The sequence below is a fragment of the Candoia aspera genome, chromosome 2, assembly GCF_035149785.1.
Source record: "Candoia aspera isolate rCanAsp1 chromosome 2, rCanAsp1.hap2, whole genome shotgun sequence".
NCBI lineage: Eukaryota > Metazoa > Chordata > Lepidosauria > Squamata > Boidae > Candoia > Candoia aspera.
The window spans coordinates 8053736-8068958 of NC_086154.1; the positions used below are offsets into that span (position 1 = coordinate 8053736).

Genomic DNA, 15223 nt, shown 5'->3' on the forward strand with positions numbered 1-15223 from the left:
CATAAAGTTTATTTGGGCATAGCATCTTCTGTGAACACAGCAATTTTGCAAAGCCTGGAATTAAGGTTCAGGAATAACTGCCTGATTTTAGAAGGCTCTCCTTAATGAGTTTTGCCTGGCCCTTTCTTTACTGTCTTTTTGATGCCATCTTTCTTCTCCCAGGCCTTTTAATAACATGCCAATACTGCTGTTATTTCTTCTTTAAAATGTATTGAAGTAAAGCAATTGTCAAAAAAAAGCATGCATACTTACAATCTAATGGTATAATATACTTCAAACTTAATCATAATGATTTAGAAAGCGGGGGGCTGGGAAATTATGCTAAAAACAGACCAACACCAGAAAGCTGGATCATAACTACTGTGATGTTTTTTAAATTTTTATTGCTGCTTCTCAGTTACAGTTTTACTATTTATGGGTTCTCTTATATTTACCATCTTTTAATGTATGTGTTTATTCTCTGTCTTAACCAAATGGTTTAATTGTTGGATTTTATTGTCAGCCAGTTAAAGGACAAATGGCATACAAATGTTTTAAATAATCAAAAAAGAAATGAACAAATTCTTGGCTAATGCTTATATAAAAAAGCCACCAGCCATAGAAGTAGGGATTTGTGGGGGGAGGGGGGGTAAATGCATTGAAAAACGTTTTTGTTTGCAACTTTCTCTAATATATGGTACCCTGGTGTGAGTTTCCCCTAGTTTACCTCCTATTTAGTTTGAATGCCATTGGGCTAGGATAGATGACCTCTCAAGGTACGTCACATTTTATGTTCCTCTGATGTTAATTATGAGCGTTGTTCAATTATGTAAATATTCATTTATTCTTTGCTTTTTCATGTTTTTTTTAAAAAAAACCCTCAACCCCTTTTCACGCGAAATTTTCATTAATCTTTTATAGACCCATCTTTCAGGGAAAAAAGTTACTTGTGGGGGGGTCTATTCTGGATCCAAGAAAGATGAACAACAGCTAATGCTGTTTGTTGGTTCGGTCCATGCCCATTTTCATTCAAGTCAGGGGCTGACATTTTTATTATTCTGTAATTTTTAAATTGTAACTCAGAGAAGCAAGAGATTCTTCTCTGAGGTTCCTTCACACCTTTATAGCTCATGAAATAAAAATGACGAGGAAAGGAAAATGGTTAGGCAAAGACTGGAGGAACAGTCGGGAAGGCTGAGGGAAGCTGAAGAGAAGTCAGGATGGGAGCAGGCTACGAATCTCCAGGTTATGAACAAACAACCCCTAGATAGGAACGGGCGGGTGGCGCTTCCCCCGAGGAACCGCCAAAGCCGCACAAGGCCTCCATGAGCGCCACGAAGTAGCGTGTGAATTTTCAATATACCGTACAGCCCGCTTTCAACGCTTCCCGAGAGCGTTACGTGCCTTCGCCGGCCCGTCAGCTCGAGAAAGGAGCGCGCCCGCCGCGATTTTACCTCACGAACGCCTCTTCCGGTATGCGCGCGTGGCCGGTTGGCGAGTTTTCCCGCCCAATTGGGCTGTTCCTACAGATCGGTTGCGGGGAATTTTTGGCCCTTGCGGGTTGCGTTTTTGAGGGCTGTTTTGGGCTACTTTTAAGGACGCGTCGGGCTATGAAGATTTCGGGCATCTGGCAACACGGGGTATGGAAGACATACCCCTTCCGCTTTGCAGGACTAGATAGAACAAAAGTGCAGTGCTGTCAAGGCTAACGTTTAATCGTGATCTTTTTGGTAGGCTACAAAGCAGACCTGCTCGCTTGCAGACACAGAGATCCTCCCTCCCTCTCTGCAGACTAACTGATGCTAAATACCTGTTCCGGCTTACGTACAAGTTCGGCTTAAGGACAGGCCTTAGGAAGGGAACTTGCTCCCCACCCGCGGACCCACGTATTTCTCACAAACGCTCAGCAGCTCTTGGCCCCCATCTGTGCTGAGCCGCATCACTTACCAAGAACACAATAAGAGGCTCTGGCTTAGCCCTCAACCACTTTTCCTGGGAGCTTCAGAGAGACTGTTCGTTTGTTTATGTATTTATTTATTTATCCAATTTTCCCCACCCATCTCGTCCCTGCTGGGCATTTTCTGACAGAACCCCCCTCCCCCAAGGGGGTCATTTATTTCATTCATTCATTTTTATTTTCTATCCCACTTCTATTATTTCTGTAAATGACTCAAGGTGGCAAACATACCTCGTATTCCTTCTTCCTCCTCTTTTCCCCAAAACAACAACCCTGTGAGGTAGGCGGGGCTGAGAGGTGATTGGCTCAGAATCTCCCAGGGAGATTCCATGACTGAAGGGGGATTAGAACCTGGGTCTCTAGTCCAGCACTTTCCCCACCATCCTGGCTCTCGCTTGCCTTCTTGTATCGGCAATTCTTCCTTTATCTCCAGGCGCATCAACTTGCAAGATGATTCCTCGGTGCAATAAAAAACCCATTTCACTTTTGAAGTTCCATGGGAAAGATGAAGGCTGGTTCAGCAAGGCCATTGGGACCCAGAGCGGGGCCGGTACATGTGACCCTCAACACTTCTCCATCCTTTATGAAAGGGGTGGGTAACCTGCAGGCTTTGATGGATGTTTTCATGGCCCACACACTAAATACCCTAGAAATGGTGCTGGTCAGTTTGGGCAGCCAAACCCATGACACTGCATTTGCATTTGCCCAAGGATTTTGGGCTAAAATGTGTGTAGGCCTTCCTTCTTTCAGTAAACACAGCAGAAAACTTCCATGATTTCCCCAAACTCATCAAGAATCCAGCCAGAGGTGTCCACCAAGGAGTCAAAAAAGTCAAGATGGCAGCCACAACTATGCAGTCAGAGCTCTGCCAGTCTTGGTGCCTAAGTGGCCTAAAAGCCTCAAATGAATAAATAAATAAACACACACACACACACACACACACACATATCTTGCCTCCCTATCTTCCCTGATGAAACACTGCAAGCTACTTCCCAGCTATGACTTCCTTCTCCTCTCCTTCAGGCTAAGAGGAAAAGAAAAGGAGGAAAAGAAAGTAGAGAATGAATGTTGGGAGCAGGAAGAACACCACGTACAGAAAGGGAAGGAAATAAATTAAATTGGTATGCAAAAAAAGTAAGTTTATTGTTTTAACTACAGGTCATCACATATACTGTATAAAATACAATACAGGTAGTCCTTGGGTCTTCAGCAAAGGATCACTACCTTGCCGTGGTGCTGGAGCTTGAGCACCTCAATGATGCCATGAGCTAAACCGTGAAGGGCCACCCAAGACGGGAAGGTCATGACAGAGAGGTCAGACTAAATGCGATCCCTGGGGAAGGTCATGGCAACCCACCCCAGTATTCTTGCCGTGAAAACTAAATGGATCACTACAACCAGAGATATGTCGGTATACCATCGGAAGATGAGACCCCCAGGTCGGAAGATGGTCAAAATGCTACTGGGGAGGAACAGAGGATGAGCTCAACTAGCCCCAGACGTGATGACGCAGCTAGCTCAAAGCCGAAAGGACAGCTAGCGGCCGATGGTGCTGATGGTGAACGGCAAATCAGATGTTCTAAGGATCAACACACCACTGGAGCCTGGAATGTAAGATCTATGAACCAGGGCAAACTGGATGTGGTTACTGGTGAGATGTCAAGATTACAGATAGACATTTTGGGCATCAGTGAACTGAAATGGACTGGAATGGGCCACTTCACATCAAATGACCACCAGATCTACTACTGTGGACAAGAGGACCACAGAAGAAATGGGGTACCCTTCATAATTAATAGTAAAGTGGCTAAAGCAGTGCTTGGATACAACCCAAAAAACGACAGAATGATCTCAATTCAAATTCAGGGCAAGCCATCTAACATCACAGTGATCCAAATATACGGCCCAACCACAGAAGCTGAAGAAGCTGAAGTAGAGCAGTTCTATGAGGATCTGCAGCACCTACTGGACAACACACCTGAAAGAGATGTTATTCTCATCACGAGAGACTGGAATGCTAAGGTGGGCAGGCAAATGACACCTGGAATTACAGGTAAGCATGGCCTGGGAGAACAAAACGAAGCAGGACATAGGCTGATAGAATTTTGCCAAGACAACTCACTCTGCATAACAAACACTCTCTTCCAACAACCTAAGAGACGGCTTTATACGTGGACTTCACCAGATGGACAACACTGAAATCAGATTGACTACATCCTTTGCAGCCAAAGGTGGCGGACATCTATACAGTCGGTAAAAACAAGACCTGGAGCTGACTGTAGTTCCGATCACGAACTTCCTCTTGCACAATTTAGGATCAGACTAAAGAGATTAGGGAAGACCCACAGATCAGCTAGATATGAGCTCACTAATATTCCTAAGGAATATGCAGTGGAGGTGAAGAATAGATTTAAGGGACTGGACTTAGTAGATAGGGTCCCGGAAGAACTATGGACAGAAGTTCACAACATTGTTCAGGAGGCGGCCACAAAATACATCCCAAAGAAAGAGAAAACCAAGAAGGCAAAATGGCTGTCTGCTGAGACACTAGAAGTAGCCCAAGACGGAAGGAAAGCAAAAGGCAACAGTGACAGGGGGAGATATGCCCAATTAAATGCAAAATTCCAGAGGTTAGCCAGAAGAGATAAGGAATTATTTTTAAACAAGCAATGCGCGGAAGTGGAAGAAGACAATAGAATAGGAAGGACAAGAGACCTCTTCCAGACAATTAGAAACATCGGAGGTAAATTCCAGGCAAAAATGGGTATGATCAAAACAAAGATGGCAAGGACCTAACAGAAGAAGAGATCAAGAAGAGGTGGCAAGAATATACAGAAGACCTGTATAGGAAGGATAACAATATAGGGGATAGCTTTGACGGTGTGGTCAGTGAGCTAAAGCCAGACATCCTGAAGAATGAGGTTGAATGGGCCTTAAGAAGCATTGCTAATAACAAGGCAGCAGGAGACAATGGTATCCCAGTGAACTGTTCAAAATCTTGCAAGATGATGCTGTCTAGGTAATGCATGCTATATGCCAGCAAATTTGGAAAACACAAGAATGGCCATCAGATTGGAAAAAATCAACTTATATCCCCATACCAAAAAAGGGAAACACTAAAGAATGTTCAAACTATCGAACAGTGGCACTCATTTCACATGCCAGTAAGGGAAGGCTCAAGATCCTGCAAGGTAGACTTCAGCAATTCATGGAGCGAGAATTGCCAGATGTACAAGCTGGGTTTAGAAAAGGCAGAGGAACTAGGGACCAAATTGCCAATATCCACTGGACAATGGAAAAAGCCAGGGAGTTTCAGAAAAATATATATTTCTGTTTTATTGACTATTCTAAAGCCTTTGACTGTGTGGACCATAACAAATTGTGGCAAGTTCTTAACGACCAAGTAGCAATGGTAGGAACAGACCATGGAACAACGGACTGGTTTAAGATTGGGAAAGAAGTACGGCAAGGTTGTATACTCTCACCCTGCCTATTCAACTTGTATGCAGAACACATCATGTGATGTGCTATGCTTGAAGAATCCAAGGCTGGGCTTAAAATTGCTGGAAGAAACATTAACAATCTCAGATATGCAGATGATACCACTTTGATGGCTGAAAGCGAAGAGGAACTGAGGAGCCTTATGATGAAGGTGAAAGAAGAAAGTGCAAAAGCTGGCTTGCAGCTAAACCTCAAAAAAACCAAGATTATGGCAACCAGCTTGATTGATAACTGGCAAATAGAGGGAGAAAATGTAGAGGCAGTGAAAGACTTTGTATTTCTAGGTGTGAAGATTACTGCAGATGCTGACTCCAGTCAGGAAATCAGAAGATGTTTAATCCTTGGGAGAAGAGCAATGACAAATCTCGATAAAATAGTTAAGAGCAGAGACATCACACTGACAACAAAGGTCCGCATAGTTAAAGCAATGGTGTTCCCTGTAGTAACATACGGCTGTGAGAGCTGGACCATAAGGAAGGCTGAGAGAAGGAAGATCGATGCTTTGGAACTGTGGTGTTGGAGGAAAATTCTGCGAGTGCCTTGGACTGCAAGAAGATCAAACCAGTCCATCCTCCAGGAAATAAAGCCAGACTGCTCACTTGAGGGAACGATATTAAAGGCAAAACTGAAATACTTTGGCCACATCATGAGAAGACAGGACACCCTGGAGAAGATGCTGATGGAGAGTGGAGGGCAAAAGGAAGAGGGGCCGACCAAGGGCAAGGTGGATGGATGATATTCTAGAGGTGACGGACTCGTCCCTGGGGGAGCTGGGGGTGTTGACGACCAACAGGAAGCTCTGGCATGGGCTGGTCCATGAAGTCATGAAGAGTCGGAAGCGACTGAATGAATAAACAACAAAGTCCTTGGGTATATTGGAATGTGAGAATGACCTTGGAAGATGTGTGTGTGTAAGAGATGCTGCCTAGGGAACTATCAGATAAAAGAGAAAGAAGTCCAGAAATGAATAACTGACAAAGAAAGAAACTTAGAAGGGGCCTGGCCTAACTGATCAGGCGCCAAAAAGCGATGGCGGGAGATTTGTACTTTCAGACATGCAAGATTAATGTCAGCCTCCCAAGTAGACCAGACAGGGAACACAACCCGATGAGCTAATTCTTCTTTGTTAGGCTACATTAACAGAATCTTGCAAGTCTGAAACTCCAAATCTCCCACTGTCCCTTTTTACCACCGATCAGTTAGGGTGGATTCTTTCTAAGTTTCTTTCATAAGATTCAAGAACAACCCTTATATATTGTTTAGAAACATTATTCAAACCCTATTTCATCTTTCTCCTTTCTGCCCTATATAACAGACCGCTTGGTCCTTTCTTTGGGGCAGACCGGTCTGTTTACGCCCCTGGATTTGCTCTTATCTTGATTTTTACTGACTGTTTTTTACTGACTCTTACAATCTCCTTCCGGAAGTGCCAATACAAGCCTAGCTCCTAAGAGAAGCCACAAATAAATGGGCCACAACAGCAGAACTTAGAGCAGACAGGCAGAGGTGGGACAGGTAGCCACCTACTCCAGTGTTTCTCAACCTCAGCTACTTTAAGATGTATGGACTTCAACTCCCAGAATCCCCCAGCCAACAACTGGCTGGGGAATTCTGGGCAAGTCCACACATCTGAAAGTTGCCGAGGTTGAGAAACACTGTTCTACTCTGTAAAAGGTTACTTTGCAATTGGGAGAAAAGTAGACTTCACCTTCCAGAATCCACCACACTAACCAGGAAGTCTATTATTGAGAATTCTGGGAATTGAAGTCCACACACCTGAAGGACAACCTGTCTGGGAAAGGCTAAGCATTACTGTGAGTTAGGGTTAATATGTAATACCATTTAGCTCCTGAAGGAATACACACTCAGTTGTGCTCAATCTGCATTCTCCTAGGTCTCATAATAAATACGATGACGATCATAATAATGTAGTTATGGTTAATTATGAGATGGAGAATAAATTAAGAACAGGCGCCTAAGAATTTGTGAGTGTTGTAAAAGCATCTTAAAACGGTCTTCCGTTGCTTTGATACTTGGTGACTGAGCTCTGAGGGTCTTTGTTGAAGATGCAGAATTGTTTAAAGAATTTTTTTTAAAAATAGAGAAATCTGAGCTTTTGCCTCCTGAGTCTTTTTTCTTCTGACTTAAAAAAGACTTAAAATTAAACCACGATTTAAAAAGAGAAAGAAAAAAAAGCTTTGCCTGCTGTGTTTGAAAAGGGTTAAACCAATAGAGCTGGGCTTCCTAGACAGGAACGAGCGGTAGGCGGGTTGAATGGGACGAAGAGAGAGAGATTGAGAGAAAGAGAATCAGCGGATGCTCCTTTTCCTGGAAAGGAAGAAAAGGTTTTTTGAATTGCTTCACAGCCACAAAAAGATAAAAGGAATCAGAAGAAGGTACTACGAAGAAAGTGAAGGGTTGGCGGTGCGGGGGGGGGGGGGAAGGGGGTTCAGGAAGTGGGAAGAGAGAAACCCACTCCGTTTGATCTTGCAAAAAAAAAAAAAACAGGAGACCTCCCCCCCCACACACAACTATGCATTTTTTTCTGCATAGATTTGCAGGCGAGGCGGTTACAATCCAAGAACAGAAGAAACAGTGAAAGTGATGTCTTGCAATCCTGTGGGAGTGTAATACTGTAGCCATCATCCTGGGGTCCATGGGCTTGGCAATCCAATGCCTCTGCAGGGAGCCTGATGGGAGAGGGGCTACCTGGTGGTTTGGCAGATGTTGCATAGGAGGGCATTCCCAGCAGGTGCTCATCTTATTCCAGAGAGGGCTGGCCACATCAGCAGCTCTTCTCAGCACATACCCCCATGCCAGGGTCCTGTGGCACGTTCAGTGCTGACATGCTTGTTACGCAAAAGTTTCTGTGAGCCGTGCTCTGCTTCATCAGTTGCATGGCATCCTGTCCAGGGTTACTCAGATATATCCATTGTGGTTAGGGGTGGACTTATACATTGAGGGTTCAAGGAGAAATTAAATACAGGCTGGGATTACCCAGTTTGCCAAGATAAACTAAAATGGGACTGGATATTTTGTGGTCAACGGGGAAACCCAACCATCATCTTGGGATACAACAAATCTGTTTTCTTCTGTCTGGGTTAGAGTGTTGGGGGAATCCAGACCTAGAACGATAATTGGTTCAGCTTTCTCCAGCCTGGGTGCCCTCCAGAGATGTTTATTTTATTTTATTTTTATCCCGCCTTTATTGTTGGACAAGAAGCACCATCATCTCCTTTGGCTGAGGATGATGAGTCCTGAAATCCAAAGAATTGAGAAGATTCCTCTTTGCCATTCACAAAAAACACTAGCAATGAGTCATGCTGCCTGGCCTGTGTTAGTTCATTAGAAAATCTGCTAATGCAATGTTTTTCAACATTAGCAACTTTAAGACGTGTGGATTTCAACTCCCAGAATTCCCAAGCCAGCCCTGCTGGCTGGAGAATTCTGGGAGTTGAAGTCCACATCTCTTAAAGTTGCCAAGGTTAAGGAACACTGTGAAACACTGTGCTAATGAAATGTATCATGGTCCTTGAGAGCTTATGCCAGAATAAATTTGCTAGTTTTCAGGGTGCCACAAGATGAACCCCAATATAATGCAATTTTGGGAAGGACTTTCTGAAATATCATCTGTATTTGGGATGTGCAAATTGCCTTGTGGTTCAGCTGTTGGACTGGGACCGGGGACCCCAGGCTCAAACCCCCACATATCCATAGGGTGATTTTAAAGTAGACACTCTCTCAGCCAAACTTACCTCACAGGGGAAATATAGGGAAGTCCACCATATAATATATAAGCTGTCATCAATTCCCAGACAAAAAGCAGGATATGAATACAAAATAATAACAAACTGAATAAACAGTCCTGTGAACAATACTGCATAAATCAATACATTCTGAGTATGGGTCAGTACATTGCATATATTTCCTAGAAGGTGGGATGCCGGCAACCAGATGTTGTCTTGCAAAGTAGACTCTGGATTAGCAATCCTAGCTTGCATAGCAGGGACTGCTGCATTTGACTGGGTTACAATTAAAAGTAAATCACCCAATAGACTCCTTCTCTATCTTATTATAGTCTCAGTCATCCATATATACATACATGTGTGTGTGTGTGTGTGTGTGTGTATCGCAGAATGATATATTTACAAAATAAAATGATTCTCCTAGTTTAACCATACATACACCTACCTGGATTTTGAGTAAATACATAAGCTGACCTGTAACTTGGGTTCAACTTTCCTCTGCTTTCCAAGCAGGAGTTTAGAAGGACAGTGTGGCTTCCAAAGACTTATTTTTGGAGATTCCTCCATCCCAGGATGAAAATGGAAGAGGACCTCTCCCCAGCCTGGCCAAAAGAAGAAGCCCCAGAAGAGGCCAGAGAAGCCCCCAGTGGCCTCCAGAAGGCTGTTCCCCACAATCCGCAGGCAGATGGGGAAGGAGGAGGTCCACCGCTGGAGCCAGTGCATTCTGGGTTTCCTGGGCACCCTCCCCAAGGGGCAGCATCCCATTGGGTGAAAGAAGAAGCAAGAGAGGGTGTGGAGGGTTGCTGGGAAGCCCAGTGGCAGGAGTTTCTGAAGAAGATGGAGTCCCCATGCTCAAGCCGGCGATCCCCACCATTCTCAGAGGAGCCCACGCCATGGGACAACACCAAGGCATTTTTGGATTCCTTTGAGCAAGTGGCCAAGGCTTGCCAGTGGCCCAGGGAGGAGTGGGTGGCCAGGCTCTTGCCGGCCCTCAGTGGAGAGACCAAACAGGTCTTTGACAGGATGTTGTCCAGGGATAGAGTGGATTATGGGAAAGTGAAAGTGGCCATCTTGCAAGGGGATGCCCTGCAGAGGGAGAAGCATCGCCAGCACTTCCGGCATTTCTGCTATCAGGAGGCCGAGGGACCCACCGCAGCATACAATCAGCTTCAAGACCTTTGCCATGGGTGGCTGAAGGTGGAGATACACTCCAAGGAGCAGATCCTGGAGCTGTTGATCCTGGAGCAATTCCTGGCCATCCTGCCCCCAGAGATCCAGAGCTGGGTCTGGGAAGGCAGCCCTGAGACTTGCTCCCAAGCGGTGGGCCTGGCTGAAGAGTTCCTTCAGCGGCGACGAGAGGCCAAGGACCACCATGGAAGGAAGGTGAGATGGTGGGACTCTGGTTTAGAAGGTAATAGAACCCTTCAGATTGGCCAAGAAGCTTAGAGAGAAGCCTTGCCTTGTCCTGAGCTTTCTATCTTAGTCAGAGCTGCATTTTTGGATGCACAGTTGCAATGATGACGTTAGTGCAGGCTAAGTCAAGAGAGGTGAGTCAAAGCATACGAGAAGCTGAGCAGAGGGAAAGATTATATTAAAAATAACCAGACCACAAGTAAAGGGTGTTGTAGTTGCTCCTGCTTCCCCAGGCAGTGTGGAGAATCATCTGAGCCTTGATCCAGGATCTGTTGAGTTCTTCCTTCCCTCTCCCATGCAGCACTCAGGTGGAAGGCAGGTCACGTGCCTTGTTCTCACCTTGGCTTTGGTTTCAGCTGGCTGAGGTATCAGAGAGGCCAGCTACCAAATGTCCTCCCTCAGCTTTCCCCACTGGGCTGTCTCCTAGATGTTTGGGACTAGAAGTCCCATCAGGCCCCAGAGTGGCCAATGGCCAGGGTTAATGGGAGTTGTAATCCAAAGCATCCAGCAGACACCACTGAAGATAACTCCATTTTATCCGTTAAGAGTAAATCTGTTCTCCAAGTACAGCCAAAACAGCAGCACCCTTACACAAAAGAAAGATATTTATAGGCTTCAGAAGAGCCCAAGATTTGCACAGAGAGAGGGAGAGAAAGATAGATGGATGCATGGATGCCTGGATGGAGAGAGAGGGAGATGATAGATAAAGATAGATGATAGTTACTGTAGATAGAGATTGGATGGATGGATGGATGGAGAGATAATAGATAAAGATAGATTAGATAGGATGGATGGATGGATGGATGGATAGATATAAAGAGATGATAGGATGGATGGATGGATGGATAGACAGATAGATATAAAGAGAGATGATAGGATGGATGGATGGATGGATGGATATAAAAAGGTAAAAAGTGGACTCAATGGGAGACAATCCCATCTGGGTATAAATATCTATGGCTTGGATTGGAGCCCTACCTATGTGGCAAAGGACAGAGGCCCAGCCCAGCCCTGTTGTCCTATCCTAAAACGGTTCCTCTCTGTTAATTCCAGGTGCACGTCAAAGAGAGATCGGCACATTCCTCTGAGACCGGCCAGCCTCCGTCTGAAACGGAGCAGAGGCAGCTGTGTGCCGAAACTAAGCAGGAAGACGATGAGGGGGGTGCCAGGCCATGGGATAAGAAGAAGGACCTCTGTAAGCTTCTGTTTGGGTACCGCGATGCCCGTGGCTGAGCTAACCGTAATGCGATTTCCGTACACCGCTGAATGTCCGCTCTTCCTGCCCTAGAAGAAAAGATTCTGGAGATCTACCAGACCTCCAGTATCTTTTCTTCTAGGGTGGGAAGAGCGGACATCAGCGGTGTACGGAAATCACATTACACTCCAAATCTTACCAGCTTCCTTGCCTCTGCGTGTGCTTATGTCTGTTGCAAGAGGAGCTCACCTTTCCTTTGAAAAAGACCAACGACAGATTTACCACCACCCTACACTGCCTCCCTTATGGGAGAAGCTCTTTTTCCTAACTAGACATTGTAGGAGGACCACTGTGTTAGTGTACGGCAGGCAGAAATCAGGAGTCTGGTAGTGCTTTTTCCAATGTTTTATGAAAGGGCATAAACTGCAGATTATGAGAACTTAGGCCTTTTCATAAAACATGTTAAAATACGTTAGCAGGCTTCTTCTAATCTTTTTCCTTAAGTGTATATTCCTACCAGGGTGGCAAGAATCTCTGGCTGCATTTAGGGACCCTCCTGTTAAAGGAAGAAGACCTGAGACTGTTGTCCCAAAGTCTCAGAGGCTACCTCGGAGGTTAAACCCATCTCTGAAGCTGACCACAAAATGCTCTTTCTGATTTCCTTCAGCCTCTGCATTTTGAACCATTATTCCCTTGTCATGTTTGTAGCACTGGCATCGTTTGAAAAGGCCAACTGCGGTTTCTTCTGTCCTTACAGACCTGAGCAGGAAGCAAGTGCCGAAAGGCATGAAGCCCAACAAGTCCAAGATGGGCTTTTCCGACTGCAAGTCTTCAATGTTCTTCCCATCATCCCCAACTGGGATAGCCAGTGCTTAGGGATACAGGTAGCCCTCGCTTAATAACCATTTGTTTAGTGATGGTTTGGACTTACGATGGTGCTGGAAAAGCCTACTTGCGACCAGTCCTCACACTTACAACCGTTGCAGGCGTCCTCCCAGTCATGTGATCACGATTTGGCACTTGGCAACCGGTTCACATTTATGACCATCACAGCATCCTGTGGTCACATGATAGCCATTTTTTACCTTCCCGGCCAGCTTCTGGCAAGCAAAATCAATGGGGAGCCATGTGATTTGCTTATGAGCCACATGGTTTGCTTAACCCCACGGTGATTCGCTTAATGACAGTTGCAAAAAGTGTAATAGAATCTGGTCAGATTGACTTAATGACTGCTTCGCTTAGCAACAGAACTTCCAGGCCCAATTGTGGTCGTTAACTGAGGACTACCTGTAATGGGGTTTGTAGTGGCCTGGAGTAGCTGGGAAAGTTGAAAATCCTTCCAACATGGAAACCCTTCTAATCTTGAATGGCACTGAGATTTTTTTTCTAGGCTGCCCAACTCCAGAATAACTCTAGGTACCTTCACAAGTTAAAAGAAACAATAAGATATAAAAAAAACCCATCATCCAAGGAACTACATTTATTTATTTATTTATATTATTAAATTTATACACCACCCATCTCACTCTAAAAGTGACTTTGGGCAGCTTACAAATAAAAATGATAAAACTATTATAAAAATAGAAAGTACAAAAAAATAGAAGATAAAAATGGGAAACTAAAAGGCAGAGAGAGTATCTTAAGCCACCAACCACCCCCAGGGCTGCCTGTCACTCTTGGATCCCCAAGCTAGTTGGCAGAGCCAGGTCTTTACGCTCTTCCTGAGGCCAGAAGAGTGGGGGCCAACCTCATCTCAGGGGGCAAGATGTTCCATAGGGCAGGGGCAATGACAGAAAGAGCTCTCCTCCTCAACCCTGCTAGTCAGAATTCTTTAACCAACAGGGTCCGCAGCATGCCCTTCCTACTGGACCGGGTAGAACATAATCTACGTAAACTCCAGCCACCCACCCACAATTCAGAGGTCCTGCCCAGCACCCTAACCCAAGGTCTAGAGAAAGAAAACAAGGTTTTAAAGATTGCTTGAAGGTGGATAAGGTGGCGGCTGCATGAATCTCGGGGCTGGGGGAGGATGCTGGTCTAAAGGGCAGGTGCTGCTATCCCTTGGAGCAGCATCCCCTCAGAGATTTTCTGATAAGTGTTAAACTAGGGTGAGGGTTCAAATCTGAGTTCAATCATGAAGTTGGGTAGCCATCTGGAAATCATTCTTTTATAACCATAGTTTTTTGTGTTTTAGATGTAGACGTTTATTTAGCTCATGTCACTAAAATAAAAAATAAGTGTGCGTCCTTCATCTGAGGCATAGTTTCTTCCACCATTTTAATCTCTTTCTCTTTTTATTCCAGTGGGGGAAATGTGGGAGAGTGAAGATGAGGTGGGTCCATGTGAGATGCCCTCAGAAATCAACCCTATCAAAGTACTGAAAGAAAATTTGTGGAAGCAAGGTGGATCAAACAGATCTGAGGGGATCCCCCTAGAGAAGAGGAGTGATGTCATCATTTCCTGCCAGGACGAAGATTTCCATGAAATCCTCATTCAGGGACAACTGATGGAAGAGAGGAAGAACTGGTGCCAGGGTGCCCACTGGAGAATCCACCGAGGGGAGAAACTCAACAAGAACATAACATTTGGGAAGAGTTTTCATCAGAACCAAAACCTTGCTGAGTATCAGCTGCTCCACTCTGGGGTGAAGCAGTACAAATGCTTAGAATGTGGGAAAGGTTTTAGTCAAAGCACCCACCTGACTTCGCATCAGAGGATCCACACAGGGGAGCGACCATACAGTTGTTCAAGCTGTAGCAAGAGCTTCAATCAGAGCACCAGCCTTATTCAACATCAGAGAATCCACACCGGGGAGAAACCCTATCAATGCTCCGAGTGTGGGAAGAGCTTCCGCCACAGTACAAGCCTGACCTCTCACCAGAGAATCCACACGGGGGAGAAGCCGTACAAATGCTCCGATTGCGGGAAAGGCTTTTGTAACCAGTCTGGCCTCATCAACCATAAGACCATTCACACGGGGGAGAGGCCATACAAATGCCTCGAGTGCGGGAAAAGTTTCAGCCAGAGCACCCACCTTACCTCGCATCAAAGAATCCACACTGGCGAGAGACCGTATAAATGCTCAGACTGTAACAAAACCTTTTGTGATCAGTCAGGACTTGTTAAACATCAGAGGATTCACACGGGGCAGAAACCGTATAAATGCCTGGCGTGTGGGAAGAGTTTTAGTCAAAGCACCAATCTCATTAGACATCAGAGAATCCATACAGGGGAAGAAGCCCTGAATTTAACTTCTTGTAATGCAACAGTTACATTCCAGCTTCAAATGCCTGCCATTTCTAAGGCTTAGAACTTTAGTCACATGGATATTTTTTCAGCCGTCGCTCTTATGTGGAGGACATTCCTATAGCAACCCAGGCATCCCTGTATTCAAGAACTTTGCTCCCTTCCTTCTTCCCACTAAGACAATGG

General features: G+C 45.1%; 2 protein-coding genes across 2 annotated transcripts; both read left to right on the forward strand.

Moving 5' to 3' along the window:
* Positions 1–7731: 7731 nt before the first annotated feature.
* LOC134489792 (neurotrophin receptor-interacting factor 1-like) lies at positions 7732–10629 on the forward strand. The gene is made up of 2 exons (XM_063292658.1): positions 7732–7833; positions 9694–10629. Exon 2 carries the CDS (start codon positions 9757–9759, stop codon positions 10627–10629), a length of 873 nt encoding a protein of 290 aa, XP_063148728.1. The 5' UTR covers positions 7732–7833; positions 9694–9756.
* A 3410-nt stretch (positions 10630–14039) lies between these two features.
* On the forward strand, positions 14040–15148 carry LOC134488887 (zinc finger protein 239-like). Its single transcript, XM_063291230.1, has one exon. It carries the CDS (start codon positions 14103–14105, stop codon positions 15099–15101), a length of 999 nt encoding a protein of 332 aa, XP_063147300.1. The 5' UTR covers positions 14040–14102; the 3' UTR covers positions 15102–15148.
* The last annotated feature ends 75 nt before the right edge of the window (positions 15149–15223 follow it).